Source organism: Bolinopsis microptera, chromosome 8 (assembly GCF_026151205.1).
Source record: "Bolinopsis microptera isolate Bmic1 chromosome 8, MBARI_Bmic_1.0, whole genome shotgun sequence".
Classification (NCBI taxonomy): Eukaryota; Metazoa; Ctenophora; class Tentaculata; order Lobata; family Bolinopsidae; genus Bolinopsis; species Bolinopsis microptera.
The window spans coordinates 17,381,734-17,408,663 of record NC_087079.1 but is presented as its reverse complement, the minus strand read 5'-3'; the positions used below and the strand labels follow the sequence as shown (position 1 = coordinate 17,408,663).

Here is a 26,930-nt window from a genome sequence, read left to right as displayed (position 1 = left end):
ATATACGTGATTATATATGTGATTAAATGTGATTATATGCTATTATATGCTATTATATGCGATTATATGCGATTATATGCTATTATATGCTATTTTGTGGAATTATTTTGCAATTATATGCGATTATTTGCAATTTTATGCCATTATATGCTATTATATGCTATTATATGCGATTATATGCGATTATTTGCGATTATTTGCGATTTTATGCGATTATTGCTATATAATGGTTGTTGCATAGCATTATAAAACGTTTGTACTGCAGTTATGAATTCTGTAACCTGCTCATTCTGTGACAAGTCTTTTGCCAATAAATATAGTCTGTCCTCACACATTAGTAGGTATCATCGAGAGAACCGAGAGAACTTTCATCTGACTCTCGCGAGAGTCAGATGAAAGTTCTGCAATTTTACTGCCGCTGTCAAAAGCTAACTCAGATGTGACTGATGTCAAAATGGAGGGTCCTGATTCTGTATGTTCAGATGCTGATACAATAGTTTCTGAAGAATCTCAGCAAGGTGGTTCTAACTCTGATGTACCAGGTAGTGGTGATGATGAATTTAGTGGTGTAACAAGTAGCGATGATGAGTCCAACAAAGAATATAATGCTAAAGAGTTAGAATCTGATACTGACTGGCAACACGTAGGCAAGCGGAAAGGAGTACCAATCAAACAACCAAACAGTAAAAAGATATCGAGTTTACTTAAATCTCTAGACGTCCTGTTACAAAGTAAATTGTGTAAAGAGCAAAATAAATGTTTTGACATTTTATTCTCATACATGATGAAAACCGAATTGTTTGTTGTCTTGAAGCAGCGTTTAATTGACAGCGGAGAAGACCTAACAGATATTTTAAGTTTGGAAGAACGATCTCTATTGGATGCAGTTATCACCACTACAAGTCTATCTGATGTAAACAAACTGATGAACGAAAACACAACTATTGTCGATAAGATTCTCAAACTTTATCTGAATAAGTAGTTGGTGGAACTAACTACCTGTACTAGAACACCATTAACGTGCAACTGTTATACAATGATTCATGTACCCAATCTTACTCTTGATGATTTCAATTTATGATTATAATGTTGACAACAACAAATTATCAATTAAACGGTAGTTTTATTTGTCTCTCGAAATTTATCAAATTTATAACAAGCAAATTTAATAGTTAATAATAGTGAATGGTATGGAGCCTTAGCTACTCCCTAGACTCGACTTTGAACCCTGAACCTTTTGTGCAGAAGACGGATGTTCTAACCACTAGGCTACCTAACAGTTGTTATATCTTAAAGGGTGAAAATGTGGTTCAGATACTGTAGCTATTGCTTAAATGTCAGAAAATTGATGATAAGACTTGTAATTTCCAGGAGGTCGAGCGATGGTAACCCTACACCACATTTCGTTATGTCACCCTCTGCTTATTTGGAGTGGTGACTGGACCGGGGTAAATCGTGAAGAATCATTTGACCAGTAATCAAATAACAGGAACCTGCTTGGCAACCGTTTAATCTGACTTTAGATCCTTTAGACAGGATTATTGAATTATTCATCATGACGTTCTGACGGGTAATCAAGTGACTCCTGTCACGTGATCTCGAGGTTCAATAACATTCATGTCACATGATGCTTAAGCTAAACACGTGCCCGGTAATCAAATAACAGGAACCTGCTTGGCAACCGTTTAATCAGACTTTAGATCCTTTAGTCGGGATTATTGATTGATTCGTCATGACGTTCTGGCTCCTCATTGGTCAATCAAATGTCACGTGACCTTGACATTTGATTGACGAGCTTGTCACGTGGTTACATGACATGTGATCCGTCACGTGACGTGCTGTCACGTGACCTGGGGGCGTGCTGTGAGTGGCTGGGAGTCACTTGATGGCGGGCCTTCATACATTCCCTTCTACTTAAAGTTATGTATGGGATAAGGTTCGACTAAAAATTAATCAGTCTGATATCGCGAAACCACCAATATGAGCTAGATTCTATTAAATCGGCCCGTAACTTCCGATAAATCAGTTTAATCGTCCAGACTTCAGATATGATGTACCATTAGTAGGTATTTTTAGTCAATAATCATTCAAAATCGTAACTCTCAAAAAATAGTCAAAAATTTAACAATAACAGCGTACAATAGCAATGACAACAAATTGAGCAACTATACAAACACCCATGTCTTTCATAATTTCATAGCTGGCAAGATATCTTTACCAGTTAAAACTTCTCGATACAAACTCATCTCATAATATATTCTGTTCCATTCCAGCTCTATCAAGTGCAGTAGCTCATCATCCGGCTACACACCTCATCAGATTATCAAATTATCAAAGTAAGTACTTCTAGATTCCCTTACTATACTTGATGCTACATTTCACAATTCAACAACTGATACAATATTTTCTGTGTTCGACTAGAATTGGTTGCGTTGGATATAAACGGCCTATCAAACAAATAGTCAATGGTTAGGCACTGTCAAGTTGAATTGCTGATTATTCCTGATGAAATGTCTTCCATTTTGGGATAAGACACCTGAAAATATATCGGTAAGTTCATTTATTACATTTGATTGAGACAAGAGTATTCATATTGGATCTATAACATTATCGAATACTTGGAACCCTGCGGTCTGCATTTAATTTCAACATGAAAATGGGCAGTTACATATGAAATATCACCTTTTGCTGAGTAAGCATGTCTTGGGACCAATGGAGTATCTTTAACAAGGTGTGAAGGTTGGTGGTGGTTTGCTGATTTTGTGATTCCAATACTGCAGAGTTCAATTCACCTGCTACCTGAGAATTTAGACATTTATATCACTCTAATTTAACTTATCTTTTTATTACACTCAAACGGTATTAAGTTATTTAGTTAAAACCATGGAAATAACATTACAGACAGTCGGGAGATGGGAATCAAAAAAATGTTTAAAATATCAATAAACTGTAAATAAGAGTCAAAGTAAGTATTATACTAACTTTGTGTTTTTGGGAAGGTTTCAAGAGGTCACCGAAAGGGCAGTTTTCAGGTTCTGAGAAAGCAAAGAGGGACATGGTCTTCTCCAGCTCAGCTAAAACTTCAGGATGGTCCTCTCCATGTGGCGCTAACTCGGTCTGGGCGAACAACAGTGCTTCTTCAATGTTTTCTGGAGAATATGACTGTCATGAGTTTACAAATTATGTGGTTTCTGTATTTATACAAGAACAATTTATAACTTGTTCTTAATATTGACGCAGTGACACTATCCGAAGCAGACTCTGAGAGACAGGAACTAACTGGATCTGATAAGTTCGATCAGCTTCTGTTGTTGAAGGTGGAAATACAAAGTGGGCTTCATGTCAAGGAGCTCTGGATCAAAATCATTGATCATCTGAGTAACTAGGTCGATGTTGCCCAGGTCCATAGCTTCCCGTATCTTGATACGATCAGACATGCTCTCCAGGTTTATAGGACTTTGTACTCCTGCTTCGTCCCTGAGTTGAAAATATTGAAACCCGGAAACAATAAGTATTCCACATGTAGTGTCAGTATCAAATATCATTTACATGGAATCATTAGCAACACACCCATTTTATGATCGGAAATTTTAAAACATTAAAACATTAAGATTGAACTAATTACAGCAATCAGCTCCCCTCTGGAATAAGATAACAGTTATTCTGGAAGAAGAGCATTATTATTGTGACTCACATGAAGACCTGAGCTGCGTCCTTGTAGCCTTCTGTCACAAGATAGTCCATAACGAGAGTGTTCATGTCACTGCGGGAGAGAGGGAGGGTCTCCAACCTAGACATCCACACTGCACAATTACTGCTCTCATCCATTATCCTATTTGAAATTATGTTTACTTGTAAGTTGTTATATGATATTGTGCCATTTGACTGTTTTCAGTGATTTGGTCCTCCCAATGGCTGCATTCTGGAATAAATCCAAATGAGGTGCAGCAGATGATAATGAGCTTTGGCCACTCTTAATCCGTTTAACAAACGGTTAAGATAATATGTAATAAGAATCACGGATCACCTACAAAGTTATAATTTAGAAGCTCAGTGAAACCAAAAGATAAATAATTTTATAACAAAGTCTAAAAAATAAAGTAGATAAGTCGTACACTAGGTCACTAGCGGGTGCCAAACAGCAAAGATTATTAAATGGTTTAAATAGTTAGTTTAAATACAAGTCTTGTCGCTTCCATAATACAGCAATCGCTAATCACTAATCACTAATCACTAATCACTAACGAATACAGACACGATCATTAAGATGTTGACGATATCGGTCATAATTGCACACAAAAATATAATCCATATGGTCTCAGCAAACTGTAAATTGAATTTCAGGTTGAATCTGTTCAATAAGAGTTAAAAATCTTTACAATAAAATCTATGTGTTCAGCATCCACCGTACCCGAATCAATTAAAACAATCTAAAATAATGAAACATTTTGTTCATTAATCTGATTCACAAAATGAAATGTCTACATGAGATATGACATGGTCCTAAAGTGCTATCACCTGTTAAAGTGATCATTTCGCTGTCGCTTCTGCCTGTCATCATAGCCGAAGGAGTCTTGTACAGTGTTGTTGCTTCTTTTCCCACTGTTGTTAAAACCGCCGCGGTTGTTGGCAAAGTTAAATCCCCCACCAGGATTATTGTTCTGGACATCGTTTCTTCTGTCAGAGCCGGTCACTACGTTGGATTGATTGAAGTGACCCCTCCCACTTCCATTGCCTCTTCCAAAATCGTTATTTCCACCACCTCGATTACCTCTAAAGCTATTGTTTCCACCGCCTCGGTTACCTCCAAAACCACCGTACTGGTTGTTGTTGTTGTTGTTCCAGTTGGTTTGTTGGCTCCCCAAGCCACCAGCTTGATTGTGAGAGTGTCCTTGATTCACAAAATCATTTGACTGATTGGACCCCTGACCAAAACCTTGGTTACCAAAACCTTGGTTACTACTCTGCCTGGTGTTAGTACCTTGAAACTGATTTCCATGGAAATTCTGCTGGGTCATATTGGGCCCACCCTGAGTTGGGTTGTTTTGAAAACCATTTGTAATGGCATAATTTATACTCTGGCTGTTTGAACGAATGTTCTGAGCAGCTTCGTTTATTTTAGCAGAACATGCCTGGCTAATTGGAGTGATGTTGGTGACTTTGGCAAGTGCAGAGGACAAATTCGTATTTCTCATGGATCCAACGTCAATATCAAATGTTTTTGCTAATCTTGATCCAGGATCACTCTGGTTTTTCTGTGGTGAGTAATTCTCTCTGCTATTACCCCTGTTTCCACTATTCCCTCTGTTGGAGTAATCAGTATTTGGGATTCCACCTGCTTGGGATTGAGGACGAGAATTGTTACTGCGGCCACGGTTATTAGAGAAATTATTATTTCTGCCCAAGTTATTGCTACCTCTGTCTGCACTATTGTCTCTGACTGCATTATTGTTCCTCTCATTACGACTGAACTGGTTGTTGCTGGAATTGCCTCTTGCCTGGTTTCTGTGATCACCTTTACTAGGTGGCCCATTCCAAGTGCTACCTTGTTGATGTGGCCGACTACTGCCAGGGTTACTCTGACTGCTCTGAGCTTGAGGAATATGATTTTGACGATCAGAAGAGGTGGCATTGGTCTGCTGTGTCTGAGGCTTTGCTCTAATAATAGTCGGCTTTGGACTTTGATAACTGCTCTTAACCTTGCTAACTTGATCGTAAGTCCTTCTTGCACCATTACTGGCCTGTTTTGCAATCGGTGCAATCGAACTAACTTTATTAATAAGTGTGTTGGATTGTTTCTGGGTGCTTTCATTTATGTCACCTTTAATATTTTCAGCTGGCCTCTTTTCAATTGACACATTGTCACCTGATTTGCGTCTTTTTCTCTCTTCTGCAGACATACTCGATTTAGGGGTTTGTTCTTCTGAAGATGGTTTACGTTTGTTTTTAGGGGCAGCATCTTTCTCTGGAATAGATTTAGCAACAGGAACAAACTCACCCAACTCTGCGTCAACTAGTGATTTTCTGAGTCCATCGATGTCGATATTCTTTATCAGCGTGGACGAGTTGGGAGTTTTGAAAACTGGCGTATCAGGCGAAATGTCCGCCATTGGTTTGCAGAGGTCGAAGATATTCCTTGCACCAGGACTTTTGCCAGTCTCCGTTGGAAGTTGCGAAGGGACTTCTTTTTGAACAAATGCCTGAGGGTCTATGTGACTTTTCAAGATACCTTGATCAGATGCTACAACAGGTACAGCAGGTTCTGACTTTGTTACTGATACAGTAGCTTTTGGCTTATTGTCTTTATTAGATTGTTTGACCATGGAAGATACTGTTGGACCTTCAGCTTTAGAAGAAATTCCGGAATTTTTCTTACCACCCTTCCATTCACTTATTGCCATCTTTATGTCAAAAGCCTCTGTGTTACTGAACATAATTATCATTGGCAGAGGGAGTTGTTCAACTTTAACACCTGAAAATATATTATGTCACTGACAAAACTTAACCATTTGTGATAGGATTCAGAATTCATGGAATCTAATTCTATTTCATATTGTTCGGGATATTGAATTGACAGGGGCAAGTGCATTATAAATTAAATGTCATTAATCATAATTAAATATAAGGATAGATTAATTAAGTCGTGTTCTTACATTTAAAATTCACAACAACAAAATACTTCTTAGTATTCAGTACAAAATTTTGACAGCACAAGGTCAAACTTCGTCTGACAAAATCTACCCCAAATTATGAGTTATATTTCTTTTAGTTTTTAATAAGATCAGTTTTTCATGCAGACAAGGACCAATCGTCCTCCGAGTGGATACCATTATTGTGCACTGCATTAAAACTTGTTTCACTTATTCATTTTCAGTTCTTTTGGAATTAGAACAATGGAACTTACCTAAAAGTCGAGCTCTGATTTCCCTTGAAGAGGGAAGCTCTGTTTCTACTTCCTCTTTTTCCAATGGCACACAAGCCTGATTAATAATCCTATTCAAGGCATCATAGCCATCTTTCTTTGAACGATGTTGAAGATAAAGGTCAACATCTTGACCATAGGCTGCTACCAGGGCCTTCTTCTTATGGAGTCTGCCATTGACATGATGTTTTTCGTTCCTTTTGTTCTTCACATCAAACTTGATGTTACATAACCCACAGTGGAAGTTTGTGTTTTTAACGTGAGTCACGGTTTTTACTCCGACTAGAATATTTTCGATCTGAGGCTGAATTGGACTGATGGTGGACTTATTCGAACCTGAAACAATCAAAAATTAACAAATCCCAGAAACACAAGCAGCCAGTAATAATTTTTAAATGGTGGTAAATATGGAATTTTCTGATCCCACTTAATGAGAATACTCATCTATAATATGATGAGCTGAAGAATACCAAATTGACCAATATTTCATCAACATTTCATTTAACGTTAGTATCTGAATATACATTTAAATATGCATACCTGTAACGGGAGCTTCCCTGGCAGGCTTCTGGAATATGTTTGCATTACTCTCTATGTCCCACTTTTTGGCCAGTTCCATAAGGTTGAGAGATTTATCACAAGAAGGAGTTTCCCAGACGTTTAAAAGAGGCTCAGGTAACATCTCAACTTTCTTAATACCCAATATTCCTGAAAAATTACCTTGCATTATTTATGTATTATAACAAATTACTATCTTAAACTATAATCTCAATAAATTTGTGTGTGTGTGTATGTGCGGGAAATTTCCGAGCGGCTTAATTAAAATAACGTCATAACATGATCTGAATAAATGTTGTGAAGTCACTAGCTTTTCAGTATATTCGGGCATATTATAAAATAATGTGAGAAAGATTGTATTTTAAACAGGAATTATACGATAACCATTTTTGTACAATAAGTAAATTACCTGCACGTGTGAGTTGATCATCTGAACTTTCAGTTTTCCTTTCTTCTACTTCTATCTTCATGGCTTCACTCCTGATCAATTTGTTGTACAATGCTGCATCCCTGGTTCTTAATTTCTCTAAGTAATTGGGAATAGGGTGGGAAGAAAATTTGTTAATCATTCTTCTTCTATGAAGACTGCTTGTAATGTGAAGCTTGCAGGATTCAAGAGAAGTCTTACACATAATATCACATAATCCACAGTAGTAGGAGCGGCCCTTAAGTTTCAGATGAGTAGCCCCAACAATCATTGTGGCTTCTCTACTTGGAGCACGGTTATTTTCCTCTGATTTAACATCTTCCAGCGACTTTGAATCATTTTCAGTGATTTCATCATTCATTGGGATAAATGAGCGATCCTCTTCTTCAAAAAGGGACACCATTTCTCCAATGTCCTGAGAATTACTCGGAGTTGATGTGTCATCAATTTGATCAACAGGGCCAGGTTCTTCTTTTATGATTTCGGGCTGAATTATGCTTTTATCCTCTTCTTCATTTGATGCATTAACATGAGGGCTACTATCAAGGTCCTCTTCACCATCTTTAACTACAGCATCTGTTTGCTTGACACCTTCAAGCTCCATCATTGTTTTTATGTATTCTGGAGTGTCTTTCTCTTTCTCATAAATTTCTTCTACCTTTGATGATATTATAGAAGACACTATTTTCTTTTTTCCTTTCTGTGTCGCAGACACTTTGATTTCATATGCCAGGTCAGGATCACAAAGTTTTATACATTGAATTGCATGCATTGCCTTGCTGCAATGTGTCTCAACTGACTTGAACTTTTCAAGGCAAATATTACAAAACCATTCATTATCTTTCCTTTTAATGTAATTCAAGCCAATCATTTTGATGGCAATGTCTTTCTTCCGCAATGGGGTAGTTTTAGAAGGTTGTTTGTTAACAGGCAGGGGTTGAACATCTGATGTCGTAGGTGGAAGTCTAACTTCAACAACTTTCAGTGAGGGTGAGGGTGTTTCAAGCGTACTTCTACGCATTGAGTCAAAAAACTGACAATGATCAGAATTAGAACAATGATCTTCAAAAGTTGGTTCAGCTTTTACTAGACATATGCTACAGTAATTATCACCTTCCTGAAGTAATGAAAGTTTTTCATTACAAAGTGTCACATGATCTGGGGAGTGAATGTGGTCAATAAATTCTTTTGCCTCGTCATAGCAGTCAGAACAAATGGCACAATAGAATTCATCATCATTTTGAGGTTCATTCTGAGTGTCATCTTCAAAATCGAGCTCTTCTGTAAAACTATCAGAAGCCATAAGCTAAAATGCTGAAACAATTTTATTAGATACAAAAAACTTATCATGATCACAACAATCAACAAAAGATTGACTAACCACTGCACCTTAAATTTGAATTTAGATGGATGTATGTGTATATAATAATCATCTTATCTATTTGACTGAACCTAGAGCATATACACAGTATGGAGAAAGATCGTTTCAGAAAGTTGGCCCTCAATTATGAAATGAGCTGCCTCTTGAAATTAAGAATTGCATGTCATTGGACTCTTTTAAAGTGTATCTGAAATTTCTTTTTAAACATGCTTATGATATTAATTAATCTAAAATTTTTTCAATGTTTCTACTGTTAAGGGGGCATAAAAATTCTCTCAAAATTGACTTTATAGTTGTTTCTGATAGAGGGGAGTGATATCTACCAGCTGCTTTTGGTCCCATGGAAAAATATTGTTCCTAGCTAAAATTATCGCCGGTCTAAGGTCAGCGCTTTAAATGTGTAATTGTATTGCGCGAGTGATTTTTAATCGTGCGTCCTGAAAATCGAGTCTAAAAATCTTGGACCCCAAAAAATCGTCAAAAACAAGGTCCTAGATTTTCAAAATCGTATAAAAAATGTTTAGGCTTGAAAATCTAGTCTAAAAAGGCCTATGAATGTTGCTCAAAAATGTAGGAGAAGATAGATTTTTGACTCGATTTTCAGGTCGCGCGATTGAAAATTGCTTGCACAATACTATTACACATAAACACTGACATTAGACCGGAAATTATTTCGGCGAGAAACAATATTTTTCCATAGGACCAAAAGCAGCTGGTAGATATCACTCCCCTTTATTAGAAACCACTATAAAGTCAATTTCGAGAGAATTTTGATGAAGACCCCCGGCTCCCTTAAGTCATACCCTTTACCTTGTAACTTAGTGTATCAAGGCTTTATTAATAATTTTGTCATTCCTAATCCATTTCACATAATTTTTTCAGATCAGATGCAACATCTAATAATCTACCATCTTGGAAAACCTTAGGCGTCCAGCATGTTCAGAGAGAACAATATAGGTGTTTTAATATTGAATGGGCGTGGTCTATAATATTCGAATTTTCAAATTTTGGCGACGGAATCCTCGAACAAGTAGGTACAGTATGCCATCTGCAAAGAAACAACTCTCAAATATAAAACACGGCGGAGGTATAAGACCCAACGTATGGGTACTGACTTTTGGCCAACCCTGTACTATACTAAAAATATAATTTTCCTTACTATCAATCTTGCACTATATCTCATACAACCTCATCCCTGCCCCTATAATGGAGTAGATCATGTGTTTTGTTAAAATGTTTAAAAAAATATTATTGGTAGCAATGAATTGTGCTCTGCCAATTGCAACACTAAAAATTTGATTGTGATCTGCCAATTGCATCACTTGATTTAATTGAATGTATATATACTGTTTGACACATTTTTCTTTTTCGCAAAAAAATATATATATATTCAGACATAACATAATGAGGGATGCAATTGTTGACATCCTGAAGGTCCTAAGGAGACTTTTTATCCTTTTTACAGACGCTGGTTCTAGGTGGCCTTAAAAAGGATAGCATGAGAGCGCGGCTGAGAGAAGTTACCTAAGAACAAGGAGAGTCCTGCTATCAGTGAGAGGTTTCTGGAGGACATGGAAGGGGACAAGAAAGCCACTCTAATTTGTAGCCTTTAATAATTCCAAGGATAGACGACAAACCAGTGGCGTAACGAAGGGCCCCGCTGACCCCGCTGTGCGGGTGCGCGCCGTCTTAGGGAGGCGCCAAATCGTCGTTTGAATGTGGGACAATTTCGAAAACTTAACTAAAGTACTAGCAAAATTAACGGGTGATACTCATAAAATATTTGTTCCATATATTAGGACCGTCGACCAATTCAACTTTACTGGGCGGCGCTCAGTCTGTCATTCCGCCGAATCTTTATTCGGCGGTTTATTCGGTTTATTCGGTATGTTTATGAACATAATAGCCTGGGGTCCCCAGGTAAGTCCAAAGATTAATATAAGTTCGCTCCTACTAAATCGCTCGCCCAAATTTTAAGAAAATTCTTGTGAAAAGGCCCTTTGGGTATGAAATTGATCTAAATCGGTGTATTTTTGGACGCTGATTCCGAATCACCCCCATGACGTAGGGTAAAAATGCTTCCCTGGAGAGTTATAGGCAAAAAACCGTTTTGGTCACGTGACAGGCTAGTAAAACATGAATTCGATTGTTTAGGGCTCGGGTTAGAGTTATAAAGGTTGTGGTAAGGACGTTATGAATAGCTTCGGGGTTATGGTAAGGGTTAGGGTTGGGATTAGGGTTTATGTAAAACCGTTTTGTACGGCTGCAAAACCATAAAAACCAAAGTCACGTGAAATTTTTGGGCGAGCGAATTAGTTAAAGCCAATTAAGTTATTGTAGCACCCGAACTTGTAGCGCGATGCTTTCGTTAGATCAGCAAAATGTTGGATGCGCTACTGGGCCTCGCCGAGCAGCGAAGAATTGACATCATCAATTAACACCCGAACGTTTTCGATTTGAAAATGGAAGAGCTCCAGCTAGTTTACCTGGAACGTCAATCCCTGTGCGCAGCGCTATTTTCAAGTTACTTGCACATTCGAAAAGCTTACCTGAGGACCTCAGGCTATCATGTTTATAAACATAAAGATTAGGCGGAATGACAGGCTGAGCGCGGCCCAGTAAACGAAAAGCAAGCAATGTAAAAAATAAACTTGTCTTTAAACAAGGCCCTTGCACTTGCAGTGGCGTGCGCCCGCCGTTTACCTGTTACCTCATAACTGGAAAACCCCAGGCGGTTCTTACTAATTCGCTCGCCCAAAAATTATTACGTGACTTTGATGACCATTGTTAATGATCAGGCCCGGCGCGCGCTACTTCGTAGCACTTGCCATCGGGCCAAGAAGAAAGCAACGCGCGCTACTTCGAAGAAATTTAGACGAGTAACAGGATGATAATTAATCACTCTACACTCGACTGTCACGTGACGAAAACGCCGTGATTTCACTGGTTAACCTCATAACGCGCCGCAGATCTCTATAAACACAAATTATTCATCGCGCGTGCAGTAAACTCAAATTAAGTCCTAATTTGTTACCGAAATTTGGCAACTATCAACATCATGACACAATTAAGTCGCATGCCCAGTAAATTGCTAATCAAATGTACGGCACTAATAATACAGTCTACACTTACAGTGTATGAATTCATGAACAAATTTATTAAGGCAGATTGGTAGAACAACGATCGTAAATGATAATTTGCATTAACAGTGGAAAGTGTTCTTAAGGGAGACTGTTGTGCAGCCATGTCGGGAGTTATAAAACACCGAACACGACATGGACATTAAAAACACTTTCCAACTACAAAAATTAACCACTAAACCAGCTTTGAGCACCATTTCTAGGTTATGAGACGGCTAAATGATGCGAATAATAAATCCTCAGAGCTCCCAGTACTCTACATTAAAAACACTTTCCAACTACAAAACTTAACCACAAAACCAGCTCTGAGCACTATTTCTAGGTTATGAGACGGCTAAATGATGCCAATTATAAATCCTCAGAGCTCCCAGTACTCTACATTAAAAACACTTTCCAACTACAAAACTCAACCACAAAACCAGCTCTGAGCACTATTTCTAGGTTATGAGACGGCTAAATGATGCCAATTATAAATCCTCAGAGCTCCCAGTACTCTACATTAAAAACACTTTCCAACTACAAAACTTAACCACAAAACCAGCTCTGAGCACTATTTCTAGGTTATGAGACGGCTAAATGATGCGAATAATAAATCCTCAGATCTCCCAGTACTCTACATTTAAAACACTTTCCAACTACAAAACTTAACCACAAAACCAGCTCTGAGCACTATTTCTAGGTTATGAGACGGCTAAATGATGCGAATAATAAATCCTCAGAGCTCCCAGTACTCTACATTAAAAACACTTTCCAACTACAAAACTTAACCACAAAACCAGCTCTGAGCACTATTTCTAGGTTATGAGACGGCTAAATGATGCGAATAATAAATCCTCAGATCTCCCAGTACTCTACATTAAAAACACTTTCCAACTACAAAACTTAACCACAAAACCAGCTCTGAGCACTATGTCTAGGTTATGAGACGGCTAAATGATGCCAATTATAAATCCTCAGAGCTCCCAGTACTCTACATTAAAAACACTTTCCAACTACAAAACTCAACCACAAAACCAGCTCTGAGCACTATTTCTAGGTTATGAGACGGCTAAATGATGCGAATAATAAATCCTCAGATCTCCCAGTACTCTACATTTAAAACACTTTCCAACTACAAAACTTAACCACAAAACCAGCTCTGAGCACTATTTCTAGGTTATGAGACGGCTAAATGATGCGAATAATAAATCCTCAGAGCTCCCAGTACTCTACATTTAAAACACTTTCCAACTACAAAACTTAACCACAAAACCAGCTCTGAGCACTATTTCTAGGTTATGAGACGGCTAAATGATGCGAATAATAAATCCTCAGATCTCCCAGTACTCTACATTTAAAACACTTTCCAACTACAAAACTCAACCACAAAACCAGCTCTGAGCACTATTTCTAGGTTATGAGACGGCTAAATGATGCGAATAATAAATCCTCAGAGCTCCCAGTACTCTACATTAAAAACACTTTCCAACTACAAAACTTAACCACAAAACCAGCTCTGAGCACTATTTCTAGGTTATGAGACGGCTAAATGATGCGAATAATAAATCCTCAGATCTCCCAGTACTCTACATTAAAAACACTTTCCAACTACAAAACTTAACCACAAAACCAGTTCTGAGCACTATTTCTAGGTTATGAGACGGCTAAATGATGCCAATTATAAATCCTCAGAGCTCCCAGTACTCTACATTAAAAACACTTTCCAACTACAAAACTCAACCACAAAACCAGCTCTGAGCACTATTTCTAGGTTATGAGACGGCTAAATGATGCGAATAATAAATCCTCAGAGCTCCCAGTACTCTACATTAAAAACACTTTCCAACTACAAAACTTAACCACAAAGCCAGCTTTGAGCACTATTTCTAGGTTCTAAAACGACAAAACGATGCGAATTATAAATCTCCCACTGCGTAAGCCGGTAAACTAATTAACCGGCTAAAAAAGCTGAGACGGCTATTATGTATTATCGTAACGACATGATCACGGCCGTTAAATGGCTATTAGTTGACTGTTCATAACAGCTGCTCTATATTTGTGCGCTCTATCATAAGGTTGTTTCAGAGCTGCTAAACTCCGGCTAATATAACAAGCCTTTTTATATAGCCATTTAAGAAGGAAAAATACTTAGCACTTTACAACCAACAATCACTCATGTTTTAAACCTTTATAGCGAGTCGGCATATTACAATTTTACCGAAGTCAATTATTTTTACTTGAAAAGTATAAGAGTTAAGACTGCAGAATCTTTAGTATTATAAGTATAAAAAGCAGAAAAACACGCCACATGAGGTCTCAAAATATAGATAACAGTAAGATTTTTAATCTGCCTGCACGTGAGATGGGGGGAATGTTTTTTATTCTTCTTCTTTACAGGAAGTGGTAACCTGTTCTATCCCTCTAGTTCTTTTTGTTGTTACGCCACTGCTTATTGTATTTCCTGCTATCACTGGTTGTGTGTTCCGGCCCTGTTAGGGTTCTTGGACAGCCAGGACTGTTTTTCTTTGCTCCTGATAAGATATTTATGATAAGATATTTATGAAAAATAAAATAAGGAGGAAAGGAATTATTCAACGTTTCAATGTGACAACATCGTAATCAAACGTGGGATCAACAAAAATTTGACTCTCATAAATAATATTCAATTCGGATTTCAAATATAATAAGGAGCTAAATAAAGTAGTGTTTAAACTAAATTAATTGATGAGTACACCCGTCTTATTATATGCTATAGATTGAGTTATACAATATCAATATATACATGTATGCAGAATTTGATATGTATGAATCATGATCCCACCTAATTTGTGAACGGAAATTATTGCGGAATCGAAACTTTTTAAATACAGTAAAACCCCGATTTACCGCGGAGTTTGGGGGAAAGGAAACATCCGCGGTAAATCGGGGTTCGTGGTAAATCGGGGTTTTGTTTGTTTACATTATACTAATTGTATCGATGTAAATACGTTTGGTCAAAGAAGAGTCAACCTGAAAGTAACAATTACATGGTAGTTCAGTACACTAATAAATATGTTGAGGATATCAACCTTAACAAGATCCTGAAATCATTCTCAGACATGCAGACTTCCTCAAGTCTCATGGAATTAAAATCAAGTCTGAGAATAGAAAGCTTCCATATCTGTATGGTACGACAAAAATGCACAAGGACCCTATTAAATTTCGATTCATTACATCTGGAAGAAATAGTTCCTTGCAGCAGTTGTCTGTAGCTGTTGGATTATGTTTGAAAACGTGTCTGAAAGTTGCTAAAAATTATTCTGGGATTAATCTTACTTCGGAATATGTATTTTAGCATGACGTGTCTGCACATCGTTTATTAATTGTAATTAAAGCAAGTCATTGAATGTTTTATCTGGCAACAGTTATAGTGTGCACTGGGTAGGAATGTGAGTGTGTACTGTGTATTTTTTGTAGCTCGCTCAATGGTGAATCTTAACGTAGGCCAATTTTATTTAGAGATATCAATTATATCATAGCCAAACTGGGGAAGGTTTTCATAGTCAACTTAAACAAGTTGTGATTACATTACATAAGCTGGCGGTTATTTTCGATTTTCTCAAGATCTAACTGATAGAATTTGAAATATTTCCTTGTGTTTGAAGTCATATCTCACGTTTGGCACATAGAAATTCGCGCAAACTTGCTCAGATTATCCGTCTTATAGACATGTGACTATCTGGAAAGTTTAAAGAAATTCTATCAGTTAGATCTTGAGATAATCGACTTTCGTCAAATATCGTACCAAAACCGCCAATTTGAGATATTTTAATGTGTTTGAAGTCATATCTCAAGTTTGGCACATAGAAATTTCAAATTTGCCCAAACTTGCTCAGATTATCCGTCTTATAGCCATGTAACTATCTGGAAAGTTTAAAGAAATTCTATCAGTCAGATCTCAAAATATATGCCTGCGTACCGTACCAATTTGTAATATTTCCTTGTGTTTGAAGTCATATCTCAAGTGTGGCACATAGAAATTCGCCCAAACTTGCTCAGATTATCCGTCTTACAGCCATGTAACTATTTTGAAAGTTTTAAAAAATTCTATCAGTTAGATCTTGAGATACTCGACTTTCGTCAAATATCGTACCGAAACCGCCAATTTGAGATATTTTAATGTGTTTGAAGTCATATTTCAAGTTTGGCTCATAAAAATTCGCCCAAACTTGCTCAGATTATCTGTCTTATAGCCATGTAACTATCTGGAAAGTTTAAAAAATTCTATCAGTTAGATCTCAAAATATATGCCCGCGTTCCGCTAGAACGCACCAATTTGAGATATTTTCTTGTGTTTGAAGTTATATCTCAAATTTGGCATATAGAAATTCGCTCAAACTTGCTCATATTGTCTGTCTTATAGCCATGTAACTATTTGGAAACATTTTAAGAAATTCTATCAGTAAGATCTTGAGATAATCGACTTTCGTCAAATATCGTACCAAAACTGCCAATTTGAGATATTTTAATGTGTTTGAAGTCATATCTCAAGTTTGGCACATATAAATTCGCCCAAACTTGCTCAGATTAATCGTCTTATAGCCATGTAACTATTTGGGGGGGGGGGGGGGGGGGGAGCCAAGTAGATATTTGTAGATATTTGTAGATTAATGTAGAATGGATAATCCACGAAAAAAGTGGTTGACATTCTACAAATTTATACATTTATCTCCAAAAATTCAGTAGAATTTCTGGGCACATATTTGAGATTACATTTTTTGTAGATAAATGTAGATATTTGTAGATTATTGTCAATGGATAATTCACGAAAATTCTACAAATTCTACAAATTTATACATTTATCTCCAAAAATTCAGTAGAATTTCTGGGCACATATTTGAGATATACATTTTTTGTAGATAAATGTAGATATTTGTAGATTATTGTAATGGATAATTCACGAAACAAGTGGTGAATTAACGTATCCAAATATCTACAAAAATCTACTTGGCTCCCCCCCTTTCTGGAAAGTTTAAAGAAATTCTATCAGTTAGATCTTGAGATAATCGACTTTCGTCAAATATCGTACCAAAACCGCCAATTTGAGATATTTTAATGTGTTTGAAGTCATATCTCAAGTTTTGCACATAGAAATTTGCCCAAACTTGCTCAGATTATCCGTCTTATAGCCATGTAACTATCTGGAAAGTTTAAAGTCAGGGTCAGGATCAGGATCAGGATCAGGATCAGGGTCAGGGTCAGGGTCAGGGTCAGGGTCAGGGTCAGGGTCAGGGTCAGGGTCAGGGTCAGGGTCAGGGTCAGGGTCAGGGTCAGGGTCAGGGTCAGGGTCAGGGTCAGGGTCAGGGTCAGGGTCAGGGTCAGGGTCAGGGTCAGGGTCAGGGTCAGGGTCAGGGTCAGGGTCAGGGTCAGGGTCAGGGTCAGGGTCAGGGTCAGGGTCAGGGTCAGGGTCAGGGTCAGGGTCAGGGTCAGGGTCAGGGTCAGGGTCAGGGTCAGGGTCAGGGTCAGGGTCAGGGTCAGGGTCAGGGTCAGGGTCAGGGTCGGTGGATTGGGTTACGAATCTCGAGCAAGTTGCTTCCGTGTGGCCCTCCACTACCAGACGAGGATGTAACTTCCACTACAAGAAAGCCCTCCTGAAGCATGTTAAGCAGACCAACATCTGGGAGGAGTACCTGACTCCAAACTCTCCTGTTACAGACGTGAAGAAAACCAAAAGAGACTGGCGGGAACTACCTGAGCCACGTGCACCCAAATGGATCCGTTATGATGGACAACTTCAGAGAATTGTAGATGGTTACGACAACTACAGCAACCCTATGGATTTCCTCAAAGCTATCGAAAAATAAACTGTGGTAGTAAACTATGGCTCAGATCATATCTCAAATCAGGTCACAATTTCGGACAGATGTCGTTTTTTTCTGGTACCCTGATTCGGACAGATGTCGCTGTCGGACAGCTGTCGCTGTCGGACAGGAGTCGTGTTACCCAGACCGATATGCTTGCCTTCAATTACAAACCTTGCTTTAAAAATGATATTGTTATTCAAGTTAAAAGCCTTCGAAGTATTTTGATAAACTATCGCATGATATTGTATATCAATCAAATTGCAACTCTTAAATTAACTTGTTGTTTAATTGTATTACTGAGTCATAAATGAAAACCTTGTAGTACGTACCTATATGGCGGTTGATCTGCAACTTGTCCCATGCTGATGAACCTGATAATTAAAATATTTTAATTGTAGTTGACGAAATGAGAGTCTCCACTCAGTGTGTTAAAACATAATTCTTTGTCGACGTTTCGGCTACATGCCTTTGTCATAAACAGGACGTACTGAAAACTTACATAGCTGCAAAGATACAATGTTAAAATAATCTATTAATACTACGATTTCGTCAACTACAATTAAAAATAAATGATTGACCCACTCATAAGAGCAAAACTTACCTGAGGACCCCAGGCTATTATGTTCATTAACATATTGAATAAAGATTTGGCGCGGCCCAGTAAAGCAAAACAAGATTACCAATTAAAATATTTGTTGTAAATATCTATAATATTCACACTAGATTCTAGACGGCAAAGTTCGAATTGCAGTCGGAACTGCAGAGTGGAGACGTACATTTTGTTAATTTACTAAAGTAACTGGTAAAAACACTTCTATGGAAATAAAACCAGGTTATATAATAAATTTATAGTCTATTAAACTACATCGATAATAGTATATTATATGGATAACAATAATAATAATATCAGTTTCGGCTGCTTAGGTCAAAATCCGAAAACCTATCATTTTATGCAGCCTAGATTTAATGATTCAAATAAGAAGCGCAGTGTTTCTAAAGTAAGCAGCATTTTAGACCGTAGACTTTTACAATAGCTGGATCAGCTGGCTTAAGGAAAAACAATATATTATGCTCTTCGCATAAAAAAAACACAATTAAAACGAATGCAAAATTTGTGATTCTACTTCTAGGATCACATATCAAAAATATTTTTAAATAGGACTCAAGCAATCAGGCGTAATCTAAACTAGTTTATTGATACTTGGCTTTGCTTTATATTAAAATCTCAGCATTTTGATCCAGCGATAAATTCTATTTGTACCTCGACTCATATGTCATACGAAACAGTACACTAGAAAATAAGGCTCAACAATTTTAACTTCTGAAGGCGGCTCTGTATCATTCTACATTCTGACAACAGTCCTTCTATGCTATGTCAACAATTTTAAAACCTATTCATTCAACTTATAGGATTTCAAGGTATTACACAAGTGGCAATGATGAATCATGGATGATAATTGATTATTGACGAAAACTCGACAAGCAAGTTTGAAACCCAAAGTAAGAAATCGGGATCAAATATGATTGACACGTAACGCGCGCGTATAACATGTGCTTATCCAATGCGAAACTAAAAGTGGTGAAAATGGAAGAATCGACTGTAGAGTGATTTAGCGCGACCGCGAGTAACATCCGTCAAATCTGATTCACGATGTCAATCCTTCGCATTTTGCCGATCTGCATAGTGCATAAGTGGTTGCGAGAATGGAGAAGCATTATTGGATGCACGCGCGCGACCCAGTAGTGCATTGCGCTACAACCGTCAAGTGACTTTGGTGTTTGGTTTTTATGGTTCCGGTTTGGCACAAGCGTGCTAAATCATTTTACAGTCGATCTTCGAAATTGTTCTAAAAGGGCCCCCAACAGTTAAAACCAACTTCAATCGATCGCGATGTATTTTGGGACGCTGATTCCGAATGCTCCCCTGACGAGATATTGGCGAAAAACTGTTTCGATCACGTGATATGACCGTATAAGGAAGTAAGTCCAATTCTTCGTTAGGGGAATGAAAAAATAACGAATATGCAAAAAGGTGATTCAATATTGGATGCGCACTTGATTCACGATGTAAATCCTTCGCAGCTCGGTGAGGCACAGTGGTGCATCTCGCCGATCTACCGTGGTTTCGAGAAGAATTATTTGATGCGCGGCGCGACCCAGTAGTGCATCGCGCTACAAGATGCGCACTTGACCATTTTTAATGATCTGGCCCGGCGCGACATCCGTCAAATGCGCACGCAACGTCCGCTCAAAGTTTACTGGTCCGCGCTCAGCCTGTCATTCCGCCGAGGCCGAGGTCCCCAGGTAACTCAAAGTTTGTTGTATCACGTGGTGACCCCCACGGTCGCTTCACTATAGTAGCGTCTTCGACGCTATAGTAGCGTCTTCGACGCTATAGTAGCGTCTTCGACGCTACAGGGGGAGCCGCGCACGAAGTGCGCGGCGGGTCATACAACGTATGACAAAAAGTTTGTACGTGCGAAAGATGAGAATTTTGCTCATTCGTGATTTCGAACAAATTCTGCTTTGCCACGACAGTTCAATGTCATTATGTTTGAATTTAATGCCAACTTGAATGAGAATTATGTGGCATATTCAGTTAGTGATCGAAAGATATGTTTTTCTAAACACAAGGAAATGTTTTCAGAGGTAAAATTTCGAAATCGTTGAAATTACCTCTTTACTTATTGCTAATAAAATTATGAATTTACATTTCGACTTTGAAAAGTACCCTGACATTATGATTATAATCAAAAAGAGATGATATTTGACCAAAACCCATTATCATGGGTCGAGTGGACCGCTGCCAATGTGCAATGTCTCTCTTTCCCAAACTAAAGGAAAAGTTACTGAGCCGCGCTCAGCCTGTCATTCCGCCGAATCTCTATTCTGTATGAACATAATAGCCTGAGGTCCCCAGGTAAAAGGAAAAGATTTTAATTTGAATAACCGTCCGCAAATGCAAAATGATACCGAGAATGAAATCGGTCGCTCGCTTTTCCCATCACAACGGGACTCCAAAGTTGACAGAAAATTGTGAAAATAGCATTTTTAGGTGATTCAAATTAATATCATTTCCTTTTGTTTGGGAAAGATCTTTCTATGAGAGAAAGAGAAGCAAGCAATAAATTAGTTAGGTAAGCCGCATAAACCGGCAAGCTTACTGAGCGGCGCTCATTCATCAGCCTGTCATTCCGCCGCATCTTTAATATGTGAACAGAAAAGCCTGAGGCCCCCAGGTAACATCAAGAGGCAAGCTTGAATGTTGAAGTTGGGCGATACTCGTAAAACAATTGTTCCAAGACCGTCGACGAGTCCATCTCGGCGCGTGTCTTGGTAGGTCATTAACATGCAAGCAACAAGCTTGAAGGGGGGGGGGGGGGGGGGGGGTACGCTTGAAGCCACATTTGAAGAAATGATATGCGATTATTGAGTTAAATTTATTTGAAAACTATTAAGATTTTTGAGGAACAGGTACACAATCTAGAGGTTAATCCGTGTATATGAAATTCTTCCTTGGAAATGTAAGCTAAAAACGAAGTTAAATGGCACCGCGTGCACGTGCCACACAGATGCCTAAAAACGACAGTCATTTTCATGAACGAAGTTATAGCGGAGGAGTGAGGTTAGTAAATGTAGATGGCCCCTAAACTCACTACCCACGCATTCAACGATCATCTAATATAATGATCTGAAACACGACCTGTCACAACTATTACCCCGATATATTAAGTCGTGTTGTAAACAACAACATTATAAATAACAAGCCGATACATTTTATATCTTCTCTTTTATCCCCGTATACCCCTTTCAATGTGAAAACATATTCCAAAAACTAAAAAACCAATGAATCTGCAATAAGTTCAACGTATCCAACTTGAAAATAATTTACAGCGGTTCCCAAAAAGCCGATGAATATATTCGCTCGGCAACCAAAAGTTAGGTCACGTATCATAATAATTGCTCGGCAACATGTTAAGCTTTTGCAGTTCAAACTTCAAGCCAAGCCAAATCCTTCAGGGCACTCATTGATGGCGAGAAGGAGGTTCCTCCTCAGTTTATCGTAGGTCTCGTAAACTGGAAGATCAAGCTGGTTGAAGCAGGTATGAGCGGAAGGCAGTCTGTCCGTAGACCTGTCGTCTCTGTGAATCTGAAACTTCTGCACGCCATTCATACCCTCGAGAGAAGAGAAGCCCTGTAGAGGAACTTTGGAGGTGCCGGTGACGAACTGAAGGAAGTTGGCGCGTTCCGCTTGCGAAAAGGAGCGCAGCGCTCGCCAGAACCACTGGATCTGGAGGGAGGTGACGCTGAATTTGTGATACTCGGTGTTCGCTTTCAGATCCTCGATATCAATGGTTGGGAGACCAGATATCAGAAGTTCAAGCTCGTTGTCGCTGAATATCGAGATGAGGTGTTTGGGGATTATATCGTAGAAACCGTCAAGGAAAGCTTTTATCTGGGACCTTATACTGCCGGTCATCTTCATTTGGGAGATGAGTTTCACATACTCCTTCTTATTGGAGTTCGTGACGGCAATGTTGTCACCGTTAGGTTTTAACTCCCTGGTCTCTGATACTCCGAACTCTTCTATCTCCATAGTAAAGTCCAGGTTGTCTAGCCCAGCCTCGACCAGATCGTGCTCCAGAAGGAACATCATGCTCTTGTAAAAAGCATAGTCTTCGTGTTCCATGTCCTTGAAACTAATTGGCTGTCCGAGAATGTGTTTGTAGAATGACCGGGAAAAGTAGCAGTCCAGGTGTTTGTTATCGTAGATAGCTTTGGCGATGACTCGGCCTACAAACTTGAAGTAGTCCAAGTGATTTGGATTGTAATGACTGAAACTGTTGCACACGTACGTGACCTTGTCCCCGGGGGTAGTAGTGAAGAGAGCGTAGTGAGGATTGAAAATCTCTCTAGCGATAATCTGGTACCACTCCCTCAACAAACCACCAGCGTCCTGCCCCTCTTCTCCCTCGAATATCACGTACAATCTGCTCTTCAACTCTTCAGGGGATCTCCTGTGCAGCTCTCTGAAGCTCTCCTCAAACACGTGCTCTCGTCGGACCCTGATAGCGATGTCCTCTCTTCTGTTAGTTTCTTCTATCTTATCCAGCTCTTGTCGGAAGTACCTTCTCTTCACGTCAAAGTCCAGGACACGAGTGTGATTGACTAGAACCTGGAAGGGACCGTCACTGAGCGGTGTAGTGCTCTGTCTCAATATTTGGTTCAGCACGATACGGTGCTGCTCGGCGAATGTGATGAACTTGCGAGTATCAGGACACATGTCGGAAGTAAAGATAGGTAAGGAGCCTTGACCCCCTGAACTCAGAGAGCTCACACTATCCACAGGTTCCACACTCAGCGGAGCAGGACTCTCGCTCAACAGATCCAGAGATCCCGATGTGTTGCGGCCTCGTCTTGAAGCAGAAGAGGTCTTCTCTGCGGTACTGTCAATACCGTGAACGTGGAAGAAAGCCTCAACGGCGGGTTGAAGAACCAGGACGGCGTGAGTATCGGAGCTGGAACCAAGCTCAGTCAGACATTCTCCCAGAGTGGTCCACAGTTGAGAGACTTTGAGTTGTTCTGATAGTGGACCCAGACCTCCCGTTTCTGAGAGAAACAAGAGTTAATGAGGCAAGTATATACCACTTTAATTGTTACCATCTTGCTAATTACTTAATCATCTTGCTAATTACTTGTAATCTACTGACATGTTAAAGATATCCCTCACAACATATAAATATTTAAGTGTTACACTTAATTGATTCCTAACAAAAATGCGATTATTTAAAAAATAAAAAGGAAGACTTACTGTCCTCTTCCTCTTCACTCTTAGTTTCCTCCTCGTCCTCCTCATCGTCACTCTCCGTCTCTTCGCCCTCCTTCCTCTGTTCTTCTCTCTCCTTCCTCTTCTTCTCTTTCTCTTCCTTCACCTTAGCTTCACGCTCTTTCTTCTTCTTATCTTTCTCGGCCTCAATGCTTTTAATCGTGACGTCCCTGACAGCTATAACCACCTACAAATAGTTAATAGTTAATAGTACTATGTAAACATAATGAGATAAAGACTTAAGTTCGATACGTTGATGGGAAATTGTTAAACCCTTACATTTAGCTAATTCTTATTTGGAGGGCTATAGCAAAATGCTCGGTCGGTATAACCATTAATACTGAGAAGTAATGCCGAGACCGGTGTTAATTAGAATGAAATACGTACCTTGAGTATACGTAGGAAGTAAGCCTGGCTGCTGTTTTTCTTGGTCAGATTAGACATGGCAGGAAGATGGAGATCCCTGTGTGGAGTCTTGAGAGAACCCTTGTTGGGCTGCAAGGTCAGGGCTTTGCTCTTTGTCACATCCTTCTCTTTTTGTTTCTTCTGTGGGTTCCTTCGGTGCTCTTCTTTTAGCTCTTCCAACAGTTGCTTTATCTGAAATTGTTTGTCAGATTAAAGTTACGGTTGCGTTCCCAATATTTTTTTGATATGACGTCTCTTATTTGACAAAGTATTCAAGGTTACTGATAAAACTAAGGAATTGAAGAAAACTTAACCTCCTCAGGAACTTACTTATTTAAATTTACTTATTCCTCAATTGATTAACCAATAAGTTATTTAATCAATGCATTAAATTACCTGTTGCTGAAGGTCAGCAGCGACTGATTGCAGTCCGGACAACATTAGAGACAGCGTCATGTCTCTAAGCCTGGAGTTTACTTTGGACAGCTGGAGTAATAGTGAAGTACCGTCCTCCAATCCCTCCTGTAATTAGATAGTCCATTAGTTAATTAGTTAATTAGTTAATATGTAAATCAAAATAATGTACGGATGGCAAAGTAGGATGACATGACTTTCATGGGAATAGACTTTTAATTCTAACTTTATAATTATATATAAAATAATCTAGTTATTACCTCACTACAGGCTCCAGTGGTGAGGATGCTAGTAACCAGTTGGAGATGTTGTTTCTCAATGCTGTTCTCTGGACAGTCCTCTGGTAAGGGTTCCACATTCTTGTTTTTCTTGTCCTCTTTCTTGTCGGAAGTCTGTTCGGCTAGAGCATGCGCTATAGAGGACAGCAGTCTCAGTAACCTAGAAGTGGAAATTATAGGGGAGTGTGTTAGTGTTGTAGATTATAAGGGACTTGCGTTATTTAACGTCATTCACAAGAATTTCCACCCATATCACAAAGGAATAGTGTAAGTAAGGTTATACACTGTGTTAGTGCTAAGTCTTACCTATCTATGAGGTTCTGGTTGTTTTTAATGACGGGGTGATCTAGTAGAACCATTAGCTGTCCCATGGGGCACGATAAGAAGTGGGACGAGGTCCCCATCTTGGTAGACTTTCCTGACGGAGTCTTTCCTTTTACTGAAAATATCGGGCATGTTTTGTGGTTTCTAATTACTGATATGTTAATTCACTAAAAATAAACTTAATATAAAATAGGTAGGTAGGTAACTTAATATAACTAGATCAAATTTGCCTTGGTAGAGTACCAGGCATGTAACTCGGAGGTTGGCGGATCATACCCGCCCCGACACTATGCCGGCCCATGATTTTCCGAATTGCTTACCAGTGGAAATCTAGTCAATTTAAATATCTGCTTGCTTGAAAACATCGTGTACAGTACTTCGTGAGTAGTACAGTACTTTACAACAATAATCCGCCTCCCCAACCAAATATCTTAGATCAAATTAATTTGACCTAACTCATTCAGCATAAAATTTTCTAATTACATCTTATAGAAACGGGCACATACTACATATTTTTAATTTAATGTCAAAGTTTAAACAGAATGCAATAAACAATGAAATTGAATATGGTAACTAAAGATAATGCATAATTTCTAATATAATTAGTATACATATTTATTATTCATTACATATTTATTATTCATTACATATTTATTATTCATTACATATTTATTATTCATTACATATTTATTACTCATTACATATTTATTATTCATTACATATTTATTATTCATTACATATTTATTACACAACTTACTACGTATTTCTGATAACTAACCATGATCTGAGCTGAGTAGGAAGTCCCAGAAGTCAGTAAGAGCTAATCCAGTGTTGAGAAGCTCAGCTTGTGGGGCCTAATAAGTGTATTTAATACATCACTTTTAGTATTATAAAAAAGTAGCCAATATTTTATATTCATTTGAAATTTTGATGCTCGAGACTCGAGAGTACCAGTTAATTTCTAAGATTACTACAGAAACATATAATTTGAAGAAAAGTAAAGAATTCTTTACCTTCTTGTCATCAGGAAGTTTGTTTCCACCGTATTTGAGGCCGGAGTCTGTAACACTCCTGCTAAGGAAGTGGTTGGGGAAGTACCGGCCAAGTGCCACTAAGAGGTCCAGTACCCGCCTGCAAACCACCGTGCTAGCTTGAGGGTGGATCTTTATCACTTCCTGACAGGGACAAGGAGGTTTAACACGTGTTTAAATTATTTTAAGTGAATATTTGATTATCTTTTATTGCAACTATTTAAAAGGAATTCACAGTATCTTTAAAGAGTTAGAACTTTCTAAAGATAAGTCCCTGTTAAGCCACTCAAATACTAGGCTGAAGTCTTGTACCTACACTTAAGGGGAACCTTCTATGTATATTGTATAACGAAAGCCAGCGTAGGGGAGAGGGAATCTCCATAAGCTCACTCTAACTTGAA

The 26,930-nt window shown here is 38.5% G+C and overlaps 2 protein-coding genes and 1 long non-coding RNA gene across 3 annotated transcripts; all 3 read right to left on the bottom strand.

Moving 5' to 3' along the window:
• Positions 1-2,096: 2,096 nt before the first annotated feature.
• On the bottom strand, positions 2,097-3,828 carry LOC134819213 (glucose-induced degradation protein 8 homolog). The gene is made up of 5 exons (XM_063829024.1): positions 3,695-3,828; positions 3,281-3,477; positions 2,983-3,149; positions 2,683-2,799; positions 2,097-2,536 (listed from the first exon to the last, which is right to left on the bottom strand). Exons 1-5 carry the CDS (start codon positions 3,826-3,828, stop codon positions 2,480-2,482), a joined length of 672 nt encoding a protein of 223 aa, XP_063685094.1. The 3' UTR covers positions 2,097-2,479.
• Positions 3,829-4,025: 197 nt separating this feature from the next.
• LOC134819212 (uncharacterized) lies at positions 4,026-9,242 on the bottom strand. Its single transcript, XM_063829023.1, has 4 exons — positions 7,890-9,242; positions 7,463-7,630; positions 6,905-7,258; positions 4,026-6,472 (listed from the first exon to the last, which is right to left on the bottom strand). The coding sequence occupies exons 1-4, from the start codon at positions 9,208-9,210 to the stop codon at positions 4,515-4,517; spliced, it is 3,801 nt and encodes a 1,266-aa protein (XP_063685093.1). The 5' UTR covers positions 9,211-9,242; the 3' UTR covers positions 4,026-4,514.
• A 5,418-nt stretch (positions 9,243-14,660) lies between these two features.
• LOC134820049 (uncharacterized) lies at positions 14,661-18,635 on the bottom strand. Its single transcript, XR_010160843.1, has 2 exons — positions 18,580-18,635; positions 14,661-14,938 (listed from the first exon to the last, which is right to left on the bottom strand). It is a non-coding gene; the product is annotated as an uncharacterized LOC134820049 (long non-coding RNA).
• Positions 18,636-26,930: the final 8,295 nt, after the last annotated feature.